The 20,673-nt window shown below is 31.9% G+C and overlaps 1 protein-coding gene across 1 annotated transcript; it reads left to right on the forward strand.

The window, feature by feature from the left end:
• The first annotated feature begins 14,084 nt into the window (after positions 1-14,084).
• Positions 14,085-15,166, forward strand: LOC112527756 (transcription factor MYB13-like). Its single transcript, XM_025138541.1, has 3 exons — positions 14,085-14,248; positions 14,339-14,468; positions 14,576-15,166. The coding sequence occupies exons 1-3, from the start codon at positions 14,116-14,118 to the stop codon at positions 15,081-15,083; spliced, it is 771 nt and encodes a 256-aa protein (XP_024994309.1). The 5' UTR covers positions 14,085-14,115; the 3' UTR covers positions 15,084-15,166.
• Positions 15,167-20,673: the final 5,507 nt, after the last annotated feature.

Raw genomic sequence — 20,673 nt, forward strand, 5'->3', positions numbered from 1 at the left:
ACGTTAAATTTTTAAAATCATGATGCAATATGACATGTTCAGTAACATAAACCTCACTCGATATATAAGGTCAAATAATCATAGCCAAACGAACAATTACTATATTCGGTAATACTAAAAGAATAAATTCCCCGACCAACTCAAAATCTTAGAATTCCCCGAGTTTGATAATATTCTAATAGAACTCTAATTCCAATTAAATCTTGAATTAGTAACATATGATTATGGGTTAACTAAATAATTCTCCAAACATAACTTACTTAACAAACCTTCATATATTATTTTTGGTGTACCTTCTGTTCTGAGCCCAGACAAAGAGTGGCCCAATGTTGGCTACGAATTCTCTCCAATTGAGATACCCATTAGAATCTATAACTTATTTATTTATTTGAACTTATTTTTAATTGGTATTTTGAATTTTGTTTTCTGTAATTGGGTATCTTCATTGCATACAAGCTGTGTTCGAACTGCAGTTGCATTTGATAATCAAGCCATCTTTAATTGCTCCTGGGTCCATAATGTAGACTAGCATCGATTGTTGATCGTATGAGTTAAGCCGTTTGGCTGAATAAAAATATAATGTTGTTTTTTCTCTTTTTAAAATTAACGGTTTGGATTACAAAAATGACGGTGATATCAATAGTAGAGATTCAATGTTTAAGCTCAACTCAAGTTAGAATGATCTTCAGAAAATACCGGTTCATGACTGACAATGTGGCTGTACTCAGATTTCGTTTTATGATTTCGATAGAAAATCTATTGATTCCTATTGCTGCAGAGATGTTGTATAAAGAAGCATATCAAGGGAAATGAGGATGGAGACAAGGTAATTTATTGCTAGAGCCTAGAAATCCATACTGTAATATTGCTAGCAGTAACACATGTTGCAGAAGTTAGTTGCTCAAACAATTTGACCTCAAAAGCGTCTTTGTAGGAAACGGAAATGGAGAGTAATATGATAGAACTATCATCAGTACTTGGGCAATTCATTGGTGAGTTGAAATAAAAATGGATCGATAATATCAGGACTTGATAGGCGAGCATTAATCCCTCATCGCCACTGATATATTAGAGGTGGCACTATACGGGTGTTATGAATTAAGCCGATGGTTACATCAAGGTTAAGATGCATGGGTTTTCACTAATGGCTTCCATAACTAGTTAACCGGTGGGGATACACATGTGCAGGAAAAAGGTAAGTTTCAACATAGAATGGAAGATCAAGACCTAGAAGAATATGCACCATAGTTGTTAGGATTAAAAGGTTCATATACAGTAACATTTTTATATGACTTCCTAAAAATGTTTATGAAAGGGTCTTAAAAACCATTTTCAAGAAATTTGTAACATCTCATTCCACATTTGCATAAAACTCACATACTCCAATTAACATGAAATACAAATATTACACACTCGTCCCAAATATACACATTGCTACATACACAAGTAGCTATAAACTTTTTCTTTTCAGATACATGACTTGAATATAACGATTTCACAAGTTTATGTATAACTCAGCTTCCACAAAGAAAATCACAGATGTAAAGCTATAACATATCCCTTCACATCTTTCCCTTCCCTTTACCTTCAAGATGTGTTTGACCTGTAATGCATATTTTCGAAAACAAAATAAGAGTTAGACCATAATGTATAGTGAGCAATTCTCTTTGTAGCTATTACAAGGTGAAAATCACCAAAACAATTTTGGAAAAAGCCAATCTTTGAAAATCAACACATGAACAACAAATATTGCATTGAACCTCAATTTATCACACCATACAGATGAGACGACCTAACTCCTCTTGTTCCAAAGATGAGACAACTCAACTCCTCTCGTCCCAAAGATGAGACTACCCAACTCCTCTCGTCCCAAAGATGAGACTACCCAACTCCTCTCGTCCCAAAGATGAGACAACCCAACTCCTCTCGTCCCAAAGATGAGACAACCCAACTCCTCTCGTCCCAAAGATGAGACAACCCAACTCCTCTCGTCCCAAAGATGAGACAAACCCAACTCCTCTCGTCCCAAAGATGCGACAACCAAGTTCTCTTGTCCTAAAGACACGACAAGGTTCTCTTGTTCTAAAGATACAACAACCCAAGGTTCTTTCATCCCAAAGATGCGACAAGGTTGTCTTGTCCCAAATATGCGACAAAGTTCTCTCGTCACATAGATGCGACAACCCAAGGTTCTCTCGTCCCAAAGATGCGACAACCAAGGTTCTCTCATCCCAAAGATGCGACAACCCAAGGTTCTCTCGTCCCAAAGATGTGACAAGGTTCTCTCATCACATAGATGCGACAACCCAAGGTTCTCTCGTCCCAAAGATNGATGCGACAACCCAAGGTTCTCTCGTCCCAAAGATGTGACAAGGTTCTCTCATCACATAGATGCGACAACCCAAGGTTCTCTCGTCCCAAAGATGCGACAGCCCAAGGTTCTCTCGTCCCAAAGATGCAACAAGGTTCTCTCGTCTCATAGATGCAACAACCCAAGGTTCTCTCTCCCCAAATATGCGAGAACAGTAACACATATGCTGAAAATTTAATTTAATAAACTATTGAGTATGCGTACCCTTATCTCAATATACACCTCTTCTAATTATGTCACTTTTATTTCAAAATATACACCTCTCCTAATTATGTCACCCTTATCATAAAATATACACCTCTCCTAATTATGAAACCTTTATAACAAAATATACACATCTCCTGATTATGTCATCCTTATTCCAATCAGTTGATAAGAACATAATCAAACCCAAAATTATGCTAATAAATAGCACATAATCGTTCAAAAACACCCCATGTACGAAACCATACAGTTTCTTGTCTTAGATGCAACTCGATTTATTTTTTGGGAAAATTTCTGTGTGTGTGGAAATTGAATAAATTATAAGTAATCATTAATTGTTTGAACTTTGAAAGGGAGTAGTAGTCATTTACAAATTTCAGTCAACACTTTGAAAGGGAGTAGTAGCCAATGAAGGCCTTAACCTCAAAAGCTTGCAGTAGATTAAAAGTCAAGTTGCTAGCTAGCTCCAAAAGTGCCAATTAGCAATTGGACCCATACTCAACATTTAGTACAGCAAGGAAGGAGAAGCGGGTTCGACTCCATGGAGGGTGGTGTTTCTCATTGTCTTGGGTCATGCCTATATGCATCTTCAAAAACGGAGAAAGTTAAATTGCTCGGTTTGTGTAGAGACAACATTTTGCATATACATTGGCGAGATCATGCCACAAATCTTATGAACCATGCAGGGTGTGGCTTAAAGAGACAAGGGTGTGTGTATTTATTCACATATATACTCATATTATTATTTAATGTCATTGAACAATTTAAATCATACCCAAAAATATATTGATATATAGATCTTAGTAATTAAAAGTATAAACCTTAATTGATGTTCAATTTTCTAAAAGTTAACTGGATAGAAGCCATGCCACGGCAACACCACACCTTAAATAGACGCCATGAAGGTTATCAGAATCTGGGAGATGTAAGATCTCACATCAGTTGGAGAGAGAAAAAGTTGCATTATAAGAGACTGAATACCTACTTTACGTAGTGGTGTGCTAGCAAGGATGCTAGGTTGTGGATTGTAAGATCCTGCATCGATTGAGATGGGGAACTAAGGTTGGGTGAGATGTGTGAATAAAACGAACATCATCTAGTACGGTTGACCTGAGATGTTATAGGAGACAACCTTGCCCGTCAAGATGCGGTCACGTCATACATTTTAGTATACAAGGTCCCCACAAGTAAAAAAGAAATAGAAAAATGAAGTTGTTGTGAACTTGGCACATGCAGGTAGAGCTGGATACCATTAAGATAGAAAAATGAAGCTACTATATTCCACATAACTAATGATTTGATTAATTAGTAAGATAGGTGTGTTCCCAAATTGGCAATGCAAGGTAATCAGAGTCCATAAGCACCAAGAAACAATAAATGTTTCTTTCCTTTCGTCTTGGCTCCTCTCATACAATATATCTTACTTAATTTCTTTCACTTAACCACGTCTTTTAATACCTTAGTAATCATTTAAATTGACAATAATCATCGTTTGATATTTAAAACTCATGATATTAGGATTTTTGCAATTAAATATATTATAGGAATAATTGTGTGTATATATATATATATATATATATATATATATATATATATAACTCGTTAGTGTTGGGATTTCAATTTTGAAAAAGAAAACTAAAATAGTTGTCCGTGATCAAGTATTATAAATTTATAACGAATCTAATTTAGTAATATAATTGGAGATCGGACTTTAACCTATAGAAAGACTTGGAATAAAAAAGTAAGGCACTTAGGGTGTGTTTGGTACGTTGGACAGGGTGGGATAAGACATGACAGAATACAATTGTCCTATGTTTGATGTGGCCTTATGTGGGACTAACTAGAACAAGGGTGGGACACGGTAGTCCACCTTTACCCCACTGGAACTAAATAGAACAAGAAAAAATTTACCACTTTACCCTCAAAAACCTGATATGCAAATTGTGCCCTTCTTTCCCTTCACAACGTCGCCTCCATCGCTTCCACCGTCTCCTTCATCAATCGGTCTCTTCTCTCCTCCATCGCTTCCTCCGTCTCCTTCATCAATCGGTCTCTCCTCTCCTCCATCGCTTCCACCGTCTCCTTTCTCCATACTCTCAGGTAATCGATCTCTCCTCTCCTTCATAGTCCACTCAACAGTATCGATTGCTGGTTCTGGACATAATCAATTTAGAAGAACTCGACAATATCGATTGCTATTTCAATCGATTTTGCATCTGTTTGATGTTTATACTCGATTTAGGAAAACTCGTAGAAGAACTCGACAGTATATATGTTTGTTGTTTCTACTCGACAGTATCGATTGCTATTTCTACTCGATTTTGCATTTTGTTTGCTGTTTGTATCGATTTTGCATCTGTTTGCTGTTTCTACTCGATTGTTGTTTCGTATTTTGCATTTTGTTTGCTGTTCTGTATTGATTTTGTATCGATTGTTGTTTGTATCGATTTTGCATCTGTTTGCTGCTTCTACTTGATTGATGTATCAATTGCTGTTTTATATTGATTTTGTATCGATTGCTGTTTTCAATCGATTTTGCTACTGATTTATGTTTGTTGTTTGGACCGATTGCTGTTTTCAATCGATTTATATTGATTATTTAGTGAAAAAAATACTAAACAACTCACTGGGGGTAAATTGGTCATTTTAACCAGTTCTGTCCGGTCCTGTCATGTCTTACCAAACGCTGAAGAGCTGTCCTGTCCTGTCATGTTTTGTCTGCGTACCAAACGCACCCTTAAGGAGCAAAGATCACAAACATATTCCAATGTTTCTTTTACGTAGATACCATGACAGCAATTATTAGATATTAAAATCTGAAAAGCAGATCGTAGTTCTTTATGTTCTATTTGTTTAAAAAAAGTGTAATAGATTTTATATATTAGTTTTATAAAAATGTTTGATAATTAAAGAATATGAATCGCAAGTAATCACCAATTGCACTACTATAAAATAGGTTTATTGGGAGGATTAATCATCCTAATAAACATATGTGAAACCTTTAGATCATTCTTTAAAAAAAAAACCCGTAAAGAAAAAGGAAAAGTTCCAAAATATATATGGAAGAAATAGTACAAGCTTACTCGACGGGGGAATGCAACATGCCCCCTGCAACGGGGGCTAGATGGACACATATATACAGGAAACATAGTCCAAGTTTGGCCGATGTTTAGCCAAAGTTTAGTTGAGGTGGGACTCCAACACATCCTAATAGAATATATAATAAGATTTCGAACATACACGAAGCTGCTATATTGTCGTAACGATATTCGACGACCAAACAAGTTTCCTTACAAAAAATTAAATTGTTAGAATAAAGTTGGTAATCTTATTAAAATGTCTTGTTAATCTTTTTATAGAATTTTGCTTATAGAATGTTTATAAAAGCATCATAAAACCTTTTCAAAATATATCATATAAAAATGTTAATACTATAGTTCATTTAGGTTACCCAACCTCGTCATAACAACCTATTTTCGCTAGTATAGAACTTCTAAGATCATTCAAATTTTTATTAGAAACTTAGGGGCCGTTTACCTAAACACTTACCCGTAAAATTCAACAGTATCGCTTACTTACCAGGTAAGATTGTATTCACTAAAACGTATCATATGCAACAATTTATCCCGGTAAGCGCTAATCATGGTAAGAGCCGTCATCCTCGCTTACTGGGTAAGACTCTTGATTCTTACCTTCGCTCTTACCGGGTAAGATTCTTAGTCGTTGTCATATTCATCCGGTAAAGTAAATTGACTTGGTAAGCGCTTACTCAGGTAAGCGTTTGGTAAACGGCACCTTAGTTTAATATCTTTATATTAGATACACACCGTTGTATATAGTTATTTTGTTATGGTAATTAATCATTTTTCCAAAGCGAGACGCTATAATATATATAAAAGACGTTGATATGAGATTATTAAATGATTAAAAAATAGTTGTAAATATATAATAAAGTAAATTCTAATTTTGCCACTGAAGTTCAATGAAAAGTCTGATATTAAGAATTGAATTTTGATAAGTTCAGAAATCATTCTATGGTTTGCATTTTGTTCCGAAATTGATCCCTGCTCACTAACTACATTAATAATTATCCATTATGATTTATATTAATTATTGATATGTTAAATAATATATACATATACACACACATATATAATATAATATTTATTTAAAAAATAAAATGGAGGAAGATACTAAAACACCCTTCATTCTAACGAACATTATTAACGGAGTTAGTGATTAAGGATCATTTTTAAAACAAAATGACAACCACAACAATAATTTTATCAAAGTTTAGGTCCTATTTTTAAATTAAAATTTTCACTAAATCTCAAGGACTAAGATTAGAGTTTACTTAATAATATTAATGTCGGTGCACCATATTTAGAAATATGATAATTATCGATTTCTTAAAAAATCAAAAGTACAAATGCAAAAAGAATATTTACGTAGCATCAGGGCCCGCCCTGGGCATGGGCGACATGGGCCGCCGCCCGGGGCATTATCATCCCAAGGAGCATCATCCTAGCCCAAGCCCACTATACTATAGTCATCGGCTCCTCGCCTCCTCAATCCAGATACGTCCTCGTCTTCCTCTTCAATCTTCCTCTTCCCTAATCAGCGCTCCGTCTCAGGTACTTTAAAACTTCACTTGGGCCTTAGAACTTTGAAATATTTCTAGTTGTCTTTTGCAAAGTAATAGGCTAATAAAATAGCAGAAACCGAGAATTGAGAAATCCCATTACATATTACAAGCAAAGAAACTTGTCTCATGAAATGCTTTGTATCTACAAATTCGATTATTTAAACAAAGAGAATAAGAAAGCTAGTGCCTACTAAACATTTTAGTCACTAGGTAGTAGGTATTATGCATGTCATAATATCACAACCTTGCATACAGTTGCACTTTTCTCAATTTCTCATTTATCTGCGGTTCATTTTAGTTTCACAGCAAGCATCATGGCATTAGAGAACAGACAAATGTTCCCCATTTGAACTAATAGAAATAACATACAAACATAAGCACCTCCTACAGCATCAAGAATCATCTTTAACATAGATCTTGGGCCTATTGTAGTGCGAACAATATCAACCACTGCCTGCAATTTATATAAGAGTTGGTGAATTTTGAGTTATAACCACATCCAAAGCTGTCATTCATGGATCAACAAATAATCATATTTCGATCCCAGCTCCCAACATTTCACAATCAGGATGTTTGGGCCCAATGTAGTGCGAACAATCAAGATGTTTTGTAAATTTTATGTCTTCAGGTTGTCAGCATACGCGAAATTATAAGATACATGTTCATTGTCCTGGAATTAAAGATGAATATGAGATATTAGATATATGAAAGCATCTAAAAGATTTTAGATATATACATGTTCAATTGTTCACTATCCATAATAGTTGTAATATGTTTTATGCTATCAATAATGATCTTGCTATTGGTTTTGGTCTAAAAATCATGTTTCAATTGTTCATTGTTCTTCGGGGTTTTGGTTTATGTCCCCCCATTATAATTTTTTTTCAATTGTAACTGGCGTGGAGATAAGCTGCCTAGCTTTACTAGGTTCCAAACCCCTTAAAATTTGTGTATTGTTGAGTTCTTGATTCATTAGAGTAGCCGAATGGACACATCTTTTTGGCTCTTCATTAGGACATCCAAAACCATTGGATCCATCCTCGTAGCATATATATCAAATCATTTTGCCACCCAAACTTTTTGATTGGGTTGTGTAGCTACTACCAACTGATAGAATACATCCCAGGCTACATAATGTGATGGAAATAAACATCCAATTAAGATAATAATACATATTATTATTATAATAAAAAACCATAATGAAAGATAAATTAATATTAAAAGAATAAACACATGTGGGAATATAATTTTTTTACTTTGCATTTCTTTATATATATATAAAGAAATATATATATATAGGAACACATGAGTAGAATATATTTTTGTAAGTATTCGTATACTAACGTTGAATAAGATACACGTTGGAGATTAAACAAGATTAAACAGATTCTTTTTTGGTTAATTTAATTTGATAAAGTTAAATGATATTTACATAATAATCATTTAGAATTAATTTTTGTTATTGAACTTGTTATAAGTAGCTAATAGTGGAGTAGGTGGTATGCCATTTCCCTTCTTCTCTCTTATTGCTAATTCTAGCTTTACATGTTCCATTAGCCATCGTAGTTTTATATTTATTTATGAATATTAACTTCTTTCTTTTTTATTAAACTGGATATCCAATCCGCTATGCAAGCCGACTAATCCCAATGTGACCATTTGCTTTGCAGATAGCCCAGAGTCACCGCATTTGAACCTCCGTCGCCACAAGGGGATTTTTATTCTTCCTTAGATTTGAATCTGAGACTTCTAGGTACTTTTGACCTTTAGAGTCAAGCTCAAACCAATCAGGCACCACCCTTGTGGTTAGAGTATTAACTTTTAATGATCTAAAAGAAATAGCGTTCACTAGGGTCAGTGATGGATTTAAAAACTTTGATGATTGGTGTTGAAATTTAAGTAACATAATTCTTTTACTTATAATTCGGATGAATCGTAAAAAAGATTATTCAGATGAACTTTCATATGCATGGAATAAGTAGAGATTCATGGGTTGAAAAATATTACGAGAATCATTAATTATGCCGCTAACGTTCCCAGATGTTGGTAATATTTCTTTTCAAAAACCATTCCAGTTTTCTAGCAAATAATGAATAATTAAAATTAGCCTTCAAACAATTAAAAATTGACTAAACAAATTAATAAGAATTGATTAACAAATTATAACCATAACAATTAACATAAAAATAAACAATTTTGTGGATCAAACTGTTTTTTGGCAGTCAAAACAAGATTAGGGTTGTAATTAAATAAACCGAATGAATATAAGCAGAGGATTATTCGTGTTTGTTCGTTCAACTTAACAGAAGAACGAACATGAATTGTAAACGAACAAACTTTTTGTTTCCATATGCGTTCATTAAGAAAATGAGTTTGTTCTTGTTCGTTCATTAAGATGTTAAACGAACGAATATAAATGAATATTAACAAAAGAACGTAAATGAACTTAAAAAAGTGTACATAAATTAACATAAACAAACACCAATGAATAGGAAAAACCACTATTACTCATTAATTTTGGTTCTTCTTGAAATCTATAAAGAATTAATCTATCATCATCAAATATTCAACGCAATCATCGAAAATCATAGTAGAAGAATAAGCGTGTGAATGTGGTAGACCGTACTATCATCATCAAATGTTCAAAATTAAACTTTAAAAGAATGATAGTAAAAAAATAAATTAAATACTATTAATACGAGATTAATTTTCAAGTTAAGGAATTTTGAGCTTAATATTTTTTCTTCATACATAAATCAGTTCTTATAATTTTTAATATATAATTAAAATAACTATTTAATAGCAGCCACCAGTTTTATATTTCCAGATTTATCAAGTATCAAACGTTCCAATGAACGTACGATGAAGATCAAAGAAGCCCAATTATCAATGGTTCATTTGCAAACTTAAGCACCAATTTAGACATTTTCCCATTAATTATTATATATTACAAGGTAGATGTATATCTTTTTGACCCAGGTTGTTAAAAGTAGCCATCACTCATTTTTAAATATAAATGGATACATGCATGAAAGAGATGCACATATAATCCAAAAATTGATTTTGGACGGATAAATGACTAATAATCAATCTTAAAAAGAATCGTTTGAACAAGACATGGTTTGACGACCGTTTTAGGTGAAACTTGTTTTACTCCTAGACTTTGAATTTGCGACCACTTAAACAAACCGGATGAAGTACGAAAATAGGTTTTCGGTTAACTGAAACCAGTCTGATCATGGCTTGTCAAAAAGTGTAGTTAAAGCCCGAAAAAGCCAGTTTATGGCTTCTTGTTTTTACCTAACTATTTTTTTGACTACAAAATTAAACAAAATATCAAAAAAAAAAAAATTAGTGGTAACACTAGTAAATTAATGCATGAAAAAAAATAGTATTTTAAAGATGTATTTTCCGTAAAGCCCGGTCCTTGTATACCTCTATATGTAAGTGTTATACGCTTGTGGGTTCAGGAATAAACTAAGAATGTTTCTAACAAATTCTTTAAAATATAGAAAAAAATAGATTTTGTACTCACTACTAAACAAAAAGGCTTCAATGACATATTTTTCTGCTGGTAATCATCGACGGATTTGTGCCGGATCATCGGCAGATTGATCATCATCGACAGACTCAGACTGGAATGAAAACACGAGTCAAATCGAGGTTCTGCATCTGGAGTGAAGCTCTGCATCAAGCACTTAACCATTTTGGCGTTTAAGCCTTGATCTTCCTTGGAATACAACACGGGCTCTGTATATGAGACATTTAACTCTTGAATAAGAGCTCTGTCTCTTGATGTCTTCTGCATGAGAACTCTGGAAAAATTCAGAGTTATAAGTATGAATTTAACTCTGTAGTGGTCATCAAAACCTTATTTAAAATTTCAAATTCGGATTTTTGAAGCATTTTTCACAAAACAATATTACTCGGAAAAAAAATTCCAAGCTTGGCCCTAGCCAGGGGCTGCCGCCTCTTGAACCCCGCCATAGGGGGCGCCGCCCCAGGACCCCGTCGTTTAGGGGCTTCACCCTTAAATCAAAATAAACTCAAACAAGTGTGTACTATGCACCTTCCTTACCTGTTCGATATTATCAAGATTACATTGGCCAACAATTTAATCCCATTACACTTAAATGACATTAGTAGTACAAATCATCAACACGAAGTCATCAGATATTGGTTATTTCTCAGACTTACAACACAACTCTGAATTGTTCTGTTCCAAACTTAGTTATATAGTTTATTCCCAGACTTAGAATACAACTTTGAACTCCTCTTCAGAGTTACGTTTCTGAGTTATAAGAAGTCAGAATTCTTGTGACTCAAAGTTATGCTCGTAGATACTTTCTAGACTTAGAAGACAACTCTTCCTCTTATTCAAAGTTAAGTCCAGAGTTATTTTCCAGCCTAACAATAGAATTCTGAATTCTTGTGTTCCAGAGTTAATGTTCAGAGTTTTCTTTCAGAGTTTTTCTCATTTAAAATACCCCGCGTAATACACAGGGTCGAACCTAGTATATATATAGACACACACACACATATGATTTGAGACTACGTGAGGCCAACATGTTTTCATGAGACATGTGAGACCACTTTTTTTACATTTGAAACTTTATTTAGAACAAAACCCTGTGAAGGTAACCTTCACAGTGTTTTTGTTATGAAGGTTCGGATTCTTTTTACCTTCACAGCATTTTGCTGTAAAGTTTCAAGTGTAAAAAAATGGTATCACGAAAACAGGTTGGTCTCATGTGAACCCAACCCCATATATGTGTGTATATCTATACTATATTATAAAACATTTGACAAAAACTCTTAAAAACCATTTTTTATGCATAAAGTATTGTATATTGATGCATATTAATTAAAATTCAAGATTACAAGTAAATTATGCATAAATACAACTTATTAAAGTTCGATGTTTGAATTCGTATAACTAATTGCGAATAAACATAATCAAATAGAGGATAAACATCTTATTTTAAAATTTTAAAAATTTAAAATATAATTAGGATACTTATCGAGTTCTAACAAAATAATTAATTATTATCTTTGTAAGAAAATTATATTATTAAATCAAATATAAATTACTTCATTATTTTACCTAAATTAAATTATAATAAAAAAATGAATTAAAAAAATTAAAGAAAAATGAGGAATTTTAAATAGTTAATTTGATACTAATATCGATATATTTTTGTCAAATTTGTATGATATCTTCAAATTTATATTTTGTTCAAAAATAAAAACATCATCGTTTTCTCAAAATCACATAAGACCATATTATAACATCGACTGGGATAAAAAAAAATATATTAAATTCAAGATGTATCTCGCTGCATTGCACGAGTACCTTTCTAGTATATATATATATATATATATATATATATATATATAAATATAAACATATATTATTTCACTATTATTATAATATTGAAGATGTTTTAGTATTTTTAATGTAAAATTAGAGTTGATTTTTTTAATATTAAAAAAAAACACACCGTATTTTTGTTATTCTTTTTTTAATGATTGGATTAAAGATGCTAATATATTTGAAAAGAAAAAAATGAAGGGTTTAAAAGTGCATCCATTTTAATGGATGGATATTCCCCTGAAGCTAATATAAAGTTAGTGCAACCTACTATAATATTATTTATTGTGTTATGTGACATTACAAGTTAGAGTTTCAAAATTATTTTTGTAACGGTAGCAAGAGAAGAAAAGAAAAAAAAGGAAGACTCACTTTAGTACCAATTGAAAAAGGAGCATGAGCAGCCCTTACACATAGTAGTTGTGCGCTTGTAGGATGCAATAAGTTCCAATATTTTATTGTAAATAGAAATATGAAATTTTCGTTTGAATAAATTGGAGGTCAAACATATCTTGCTAATTGGTAGACCCGCTAAAAATAACATCCGAAGAAAAAAGAATCACTATTGTTGTCAAATTATAAATTATACAATTCTAGTTTCTTATAAATTTTTACTATAAATTAAATATTTTAGATTTAAAAATGAAAATGAAATTTATATTTAGTCAAACCGATGCCTTATTTTTTTTTTTTTTGAATAAGGATAATGATAGTATTTTGGCGTCTTATTAGTAGATTTCAATGATTATTCAATATCTAAACATGTTTATCAATTAATAATTATTAGTTATAATTTTATAGAGTTTTAAGAATAAGAAAGTGTAAATAGACAATAACTACCGGTAAACTTGATATTTAATGAGATTATATATGCATTATTAAGGAATACCTAGCAAAATATCACACATAGAATATGAATCAAGCGCATGAGCATGATATGTTGCAAGCCTAATACCTATTAGGAACCCTAATTTAATCAACATATTTTAACGGTGTTGTATCTTTGAATTATAATTCTATATCTATAACACAAAAGTAATTGTTGTCAATTTAAATCAAAATAACTCGAACTTTTTGTTGTCACAATTAAGAAAGAAGATAACACGGGATAAATTAATAAGAAAAAAATAATAAGAGTTCAAATTATGATATTCAAAATAGACTTCTGGGTGATATAAAAGGACACGTTAAGCCAATGATACAAGTTTATGTTATGATCCCTAAAAAATAAACACTAAAATATGGTTAATTATAGAGAACGTATTTAATTGGCGGCCCAAATCTTCCATAGTTTAATCCAAAGGATGGCGAGAGAATGTTTTGGGTAATATAATAATCCAATGATTTTCACTTTATTATTGTTTATTATTTTAATTTCTATAAAAAAACTATTTTCTTCCATTGAAACACGTTCTGATGTGCAGGCTCTAGCAATATATATATAAGAGTGTACTTGGATCCATAAACTTAGTTCAGAATTTAGACATTTCCATAGAGATCTAAAGACTCTTGCAAGAGGACAAGATGGTGAAGACACCAAGTTTTGACAAAAACGGAGTGAAGAAAGGTGCATGGAGTGAAGATGAAGACAACAAGTTAAGAGCGTATGTCCAGAGATACGGCCATTGGAACTGGCGTTTGCTTCCCAAGTTTGCTGGTATGAGCCACTTCCCCGAGTTCTTGAAAGTAGTTTCCAAACAGATGTGGGTGCTTGTTTAATTGGTGTTCTTTGATTTCTCTTGTTTAGGTCTGTCTAGAAGTGGGAAAAGTTGCAGGTTGCGGTGGGTGAATTATCTCCGCCCAGACCTTAAACATGGGAATTTTACAAAAGAAGAAGAAGATATGATCGTTGAGTTACATAACAAGCTTGGCAACAAGTAAGTTCTAATTATATTTTTGATGAAATAAATTTACTCGTAACAACTGAAAGAGAGAATTTTTGACTTTGGTGTTGCGTAATTAATTTTCATTATTTAATTCGCAGATGGTCTGAAATGGCTGCGTATTTGCCAGGGAGAAGTGACAATGAAATAAAAAACCGTTGGCACACACATTTGAAAAAAAGAGCTCAAAAAGACCAGACCGAGTTAGAAAATGAACACATTGGAACTGTTGAACCTGATCAGACCAATAACACTGAAGAGAATCTTGTCCAGAACTCAGATTTACAACTTCAGCAGGACATTGAAATTTTACTAGCTGAATCACCATTATCTTCTTCAACAACCAACTTATCTTGGTTAAATGGGTTTGATTCAGCAGGTTCAAGTGATGATATACCACAACTGACTGACTATGCACCAGTCGGAGATTTCTGGACCGACCCTTTTTTTTCGGACAATGATAGCATCATATCATCAAGTGACAACTTGTTTTTACCTTCGGATTTAGTTTACACAGCTTCTTGCCAGGATATGATTGTAGCTGATGATGAGTTTTTATGGTCCTCGTTGGATTCATATCTTGAATACAATGGTCAGTTCATAAATTGAAGACTCGAGTCGATCTAAGTTATGACTGTTCTTTTCATCAAAAAATTTCTCTCGATACTGTTATAATTAATAAAAATATATTGTTGTGGAGTTATATCAAAGGGGTATAAAGTGGTTTAAGTGAATACTTCGAGGAGTTTACTCCTAAATGTATTTTGCTCCACTTTTCACATCTGTTCCATCTTATATCAGACATGAAGACCAATTTTTACAACCAAATCCTGTAATTATCTATTTGGTTTTAGTTTATATTGGGGTATCGGGTATGTTATGTCACAAATCCACCGTTGGATATTCCCTTTGCTGTAGATGAAGTTAAATGAAAATACATAGGTTCGTACTTTTAAAAATGTTTGATAAAAAAAATAAACCCATCCAGTGAGTTAAAAGTGTTTTCACCTTTCTCATGAATATGGTTGTTCCCATGATCCCAACTCCATGTTCAGATGGACAAATAAGGGATAATCATGTCTCCCACCATCCCTCCCCCTCCAACGATCACCACCGCAGCCCCCTCCTTTCTGCCTAACTCCAACCATCATAACATACCATGCCACTCACACCCTTTGTAAGAGGAGAACAAAAAAGGCAATGAAGATCGACTTTTGATTAACTTTTTCTATATTAACTTTTTTGAACAAGACACTGAAAATTTAATTATTGAAAATATTTTAAGCCAGTCAATTATTGATGATTTAATTGCAACAAACCACTCCAGTTCGATTGGTTACAAAAATTAGATCCGAATACAGTGACGGATCCAGAATTTTTCCTAGTGGGGTCACTTCAAATCTTCTCTCTTGCTCCCAAAAATCCTCCCTAGGTCTGCTCTCTCTCAAACAGGAGTTTCCAAATCTATTTATACCAAGAAAATGAAAAAAACTGCTCAACAATCGAAATTTGATGAAATTGGTCCCTCTAGGAAAATATGCAACCATGACATGTTAGGGTAACATTTTGTGTACCGAAAGTTCATACCACAATGTGCGACCCTTACATGGCAGGGTAGCATTTTGTATACTATAAGTTCATACCACAATGTGCGACCCTTGCATAGTAGGGTAACATGTCATGGTAGCATTTTCCTATGTTTTGCCGTTCTTTGACCACTTGTACCGTACAACCCTCTTAAGCACGACAACCATTTTTTCTTGCTTTTTCTCATCCGTTTCGTGCCCTGATCAACATTGAACTTGGATTAGGTTATAAAAACATAATTTAGGCCTATTAAAAATATAAAAGTAGGGATTTTAAGCCTAAAAACATAAAGTAAAACATGAAAATTCAATGCTATCACAATCTCTACATTTTTACCATTCTCATTTGAACCTATATATATATATATATATATATATATATATATATATATATATAGGGTATATTTCAAATGCAACCATGTCCATTTGTACAACCAATACAACCCAATTAGTTGAAATATTTATAGAAATGATGAGAGTTTATTTATTATGATTTGAATATTTATGGAAAATGAATAGGTTTCATTAATTATGATCAATACTTTATAATAGGAAACAATCAAAACTTCTATGAAATCACATATTCATCAAATTAAATGGACGGTTGAGATTGGGTTGTATTAGTTGTACAAATGTAAATGGTTGTATAATAATCAACCCCTCTCTCTCTCTCTCTCTCTCTCTCTCTCTCTCTCTATATATATATATATATATATATATATATATAGGGTGGGTTCAAATAAAAATCACTCAATTTGTAAAATTGAGGTTAAGTGAGAACCGTGACATTACAAAGTAGTTGGCCTTTACCGATGGACTAGTAGAGAACATGTCATAAAAAGAATCTAGTCGATGTATCAAGATCACCAATGGTTAGCCTCTTTTTGTTGACGGACGATATTATCCGTTGGTAATTCTGCCACTATAATCTTTAGAGTTCAGTAAATATTGGCTAACTAAGGGGCTGTTTGTTTTTAATAAAAAAACTCTTATTGTTCTCTTAAGTCTGAATCGGTCAGACATAAGAGGATTCAATGTGTTTTTTTTCCAATTAAGAGCTTAAAAGCTCTTATTAGGTCTGAAAATTTAAGTGGTTGCGAAACCTCTTATTACCTCTTATTTCAAATCGTCGACTACCTACTCTGATCTCTTTGCGCTCGATTTCTCTAGATCAACTCTTCTGTCTCGATCTCTCATCTCTCAACTTTGTCAAMTGTCGATCCATATCAACTCTTGATCTCTCATCTTCAAACTTCAGATTTCAGACGCAAAAAACAAACAGTCTGACTGATTCAGATTTCAGAGTTCAGCACAACCTCTTAAAAATTAGAAGTGAATTCAGACTTCAGCACCTCTTAAAAAATAAACGCCACCTAAATGTAATCATTAATTAGAACCAATGGTAGCAGACAATATTAATCCACCGTAATTTAATCAATAAATGTGATTGTTAATTAGAATCAATGGTAGAAATGGCATAATCCGCTCGTAATTAATTTAATTACCATCGAATTTTATTTTTTATTTTATTTTTAAATTAATTTAATAAATAATTACTTGTTGATTTTAATTAATTATATTACAATTACCAGAGGATCTATTGTTATCAATTAACTATTTAAATCTGTCGGTAATCCACCATGATTATTGGATTAGGAGGAAAAAAATTGTCAATGAATTACCAACAGATTTGTAAAATTGATTTATAAATCTTAAATTAATATATAATTATAAAAATTCTATTTACTATTAGATCTAATCAAGGTTATGAATGATTTATATTATTATTTATTATCTACTGTTATTTTGTATTAAGATGAATATTTGTATAATTTTACATATTTTAACTAATTGTTTGTCAAATATTTTAACAAAAGATTATACAAATTAACACATTTAAATTTATATAAAATTGTGAAAATTAATAAGTTATATTGGAATTTTATTTAATAATTTCATAATATAATATATATTTATATAATTTTGTTGAGTTTATAATGATAAACCAAAATAGTTTTATACCTCGCATGTTAAATATTTACAGCTTTTACTCTTGTAATTTTTTAGTGTTTCTCTTTTATATCAAACCGAAGTTTTTGATGATATTGTTATTTCTTTTAACTAACCAATAAACTTAAATAATTAGGAGTTGGCTACTTGTTGAATGTTTTCGTAAACATTTGGACTTAATTCCTTATCTGAGTGAAATCATCTTGTATCGTGTCTTTACCAACGGAGTTACATGTCGAAGGCATCTTTATCAATTGACGTCTTAAATAATAATAATAATAATAATAATAATAATAATAATAATAATAATAATAATAATAATAATAATAATTTATTTTTTACAAATTATATTATTACAAGAAAAATGTAAAATTCAATTGTAATTTATTTTGTTGTTTTTGAAGAGTTCGTTAATTATTTGTATGTAGGCACGTTTATTCGTTGGTTATTGGTTACTCTTTTGGAGTTTAAGTTTTAATAAGTTACATGCATGAAATAATTACATGTATGATTTACTCTTGTATTTTAAAAGACATACATTAATCAACAATACAGAATGCTTAAAAATGTTGTTTTTAAGACTTTGAACAAAATGATTTATAATATAGTATAATGTGTGTGTGTAATTGGATTGTAACTGATTGATAAATGGATTTTATTGATTTTTCTATTAAAGTGGATATTCAACCTGTTATGTGAGCCGACTAATCTCACGGTTACCACATGTTTTGCGGGTAGCCTGGAGTCACCGCATTTGAACGTCCGTGGTTACAAGGGGATTTTTATTCATCATTGAATTTGAACTTGAAACCTCCATGCATTTTTCACTTTTGGAGCCTAAACTGAGCCTAAACTGAAACTAATCAGGCATCACCCTTATAGTTGAATTTTATTGATTTGAGTCTATGGAATTATGAACTATTATCTAACAACCAACTCACCATATATGGATATTGAAATTTTGGATCCAATTGAATCCAATTATAACCCCAGAGATCTAGTATTTGTCTGTAAGTTGTAATTAGATTTGTCGATTATAATTGGATCGACTAACTCTCTTTACTCTATTAATTTTAGTTGGTGGATTCTCTCATTAAGGCACGAAGTAAATGTCTTAGTTTGAGTTTATTAAATTTAATTAGTCGGTGAATTTTTGGAATTACATGCAAAATTTTAATGTGTGATCTTTTGTCATTAACATCAACATCAACATCAGCAAGAAGGAAAAAGCTTTACCTATAGTTCAAAATAGTAAATGCAAACTACAAAGTTGGTGCCTGATTGGTTTGAGCTTGACTCCAAAGGTTAAAACTACCAGGAGATCCCAAGTTCAAATCCAAGGAAGAATAAAAATCCTCTTATGGCCATGAAGGTTCAAATGCGGTGACTCTGGGTTATCTGCCAAGCAAGTAGTCGTCTTGAGATTAGTCGACTCGCATAGCGAGTTGAATATCTAGGTTAATAAAAATAATAGTAAATGCATTATAATTGATGTGTGTTTTAATTATATCTTAGGTAGCCAGGCATTGTCTTCTTACTAGAAATAATAATGATTTTACCCATACAAAGAAGGAAGAGAAGAATACTTTCCATCTAATTTAAAGGAATGTTATCCCCAAAAATAATATTGTATATATACCTTTCCATGATATAAAAAAAATACAGATAATTAATAATGTAGTAGGTATTAAAGAAACGTAATGCTTTTCATTTAATTAATACAAATGTAAAAGAGATAAGATACTGTTTATGTATTTCACCAATAATTCTTATGCGTGTTCCACATGCGAATATTATACATGATATAAAGTGTCCCCAAATGCTCGCCTCACCCAACAGTTCAACACTCACTTTCAAACATCACATAGCTAGAAAAACAATATATACTACATTCCTTGTGCGACACCTATGATTTATTTATTTATTTATTATCATTATTATTAAGTGGTCTTTTGCCTCTATTTATGGTTATTTTGAATGGAATCATCCAATCACATTCTTTTCGATCAACTTACATTTGTGAAATAATTAAGGTATACAAGAAAAAAGAAAGAGACTTGGGATGAGGAACCATATAAACCTATCTATGGATTCAAATTAAGCTACAATTAATGACTTAAAACTTACATGAAGAAGAAAATGATGACCAGTTTAGTAAAATCACCGACAAAATCAAAAAGTTATAAGAACAAAACAAAATAATAAAAAAAACTCCAATAATTAATGGATTCAACAACCTAGCTAGATAAAAACATAATAGTGATTGGGCATATAGCAATCATGGGGGAATAATATTTGTCTCCCTATGTTAATTTAATTATGTTTCCATATATATATCAAGTGATATGATGAGTTACGAATATATGTGTGATCACATATATTCTCTTTTTTGTTTGTTTGTTGTCATTTGTATTCCATAGACATAGAATATTGTTAGGAGTAATCAATCACGTGGTTAGAATATGTGTATATATGAATAAGGAAAATGCAGAAAATTGAAATTCTAGTATAAAATCAGAAATGTTAACATATAATCAAGCAAAAATCTTACTTGATAGGGTAGATTCTTGCTTTAATCGAGAAACAGATTGAGGCTTGCACCA

The sequence above is a fragment of the Cynara cardunculus genome (genome assembly GCF_001531365.2).
Source record: "Cynara cardunculus var. scolymus isolate 2C chromosome LG 15, CcrdV1, whole genome shotgun sequence".
Lineage (NCBI taxonomy): Eukaryota > Viridiplantae > Streptophyta > Magnoliopsida > Asterales > Asteraceae > Cynara > Cynara cardunculus.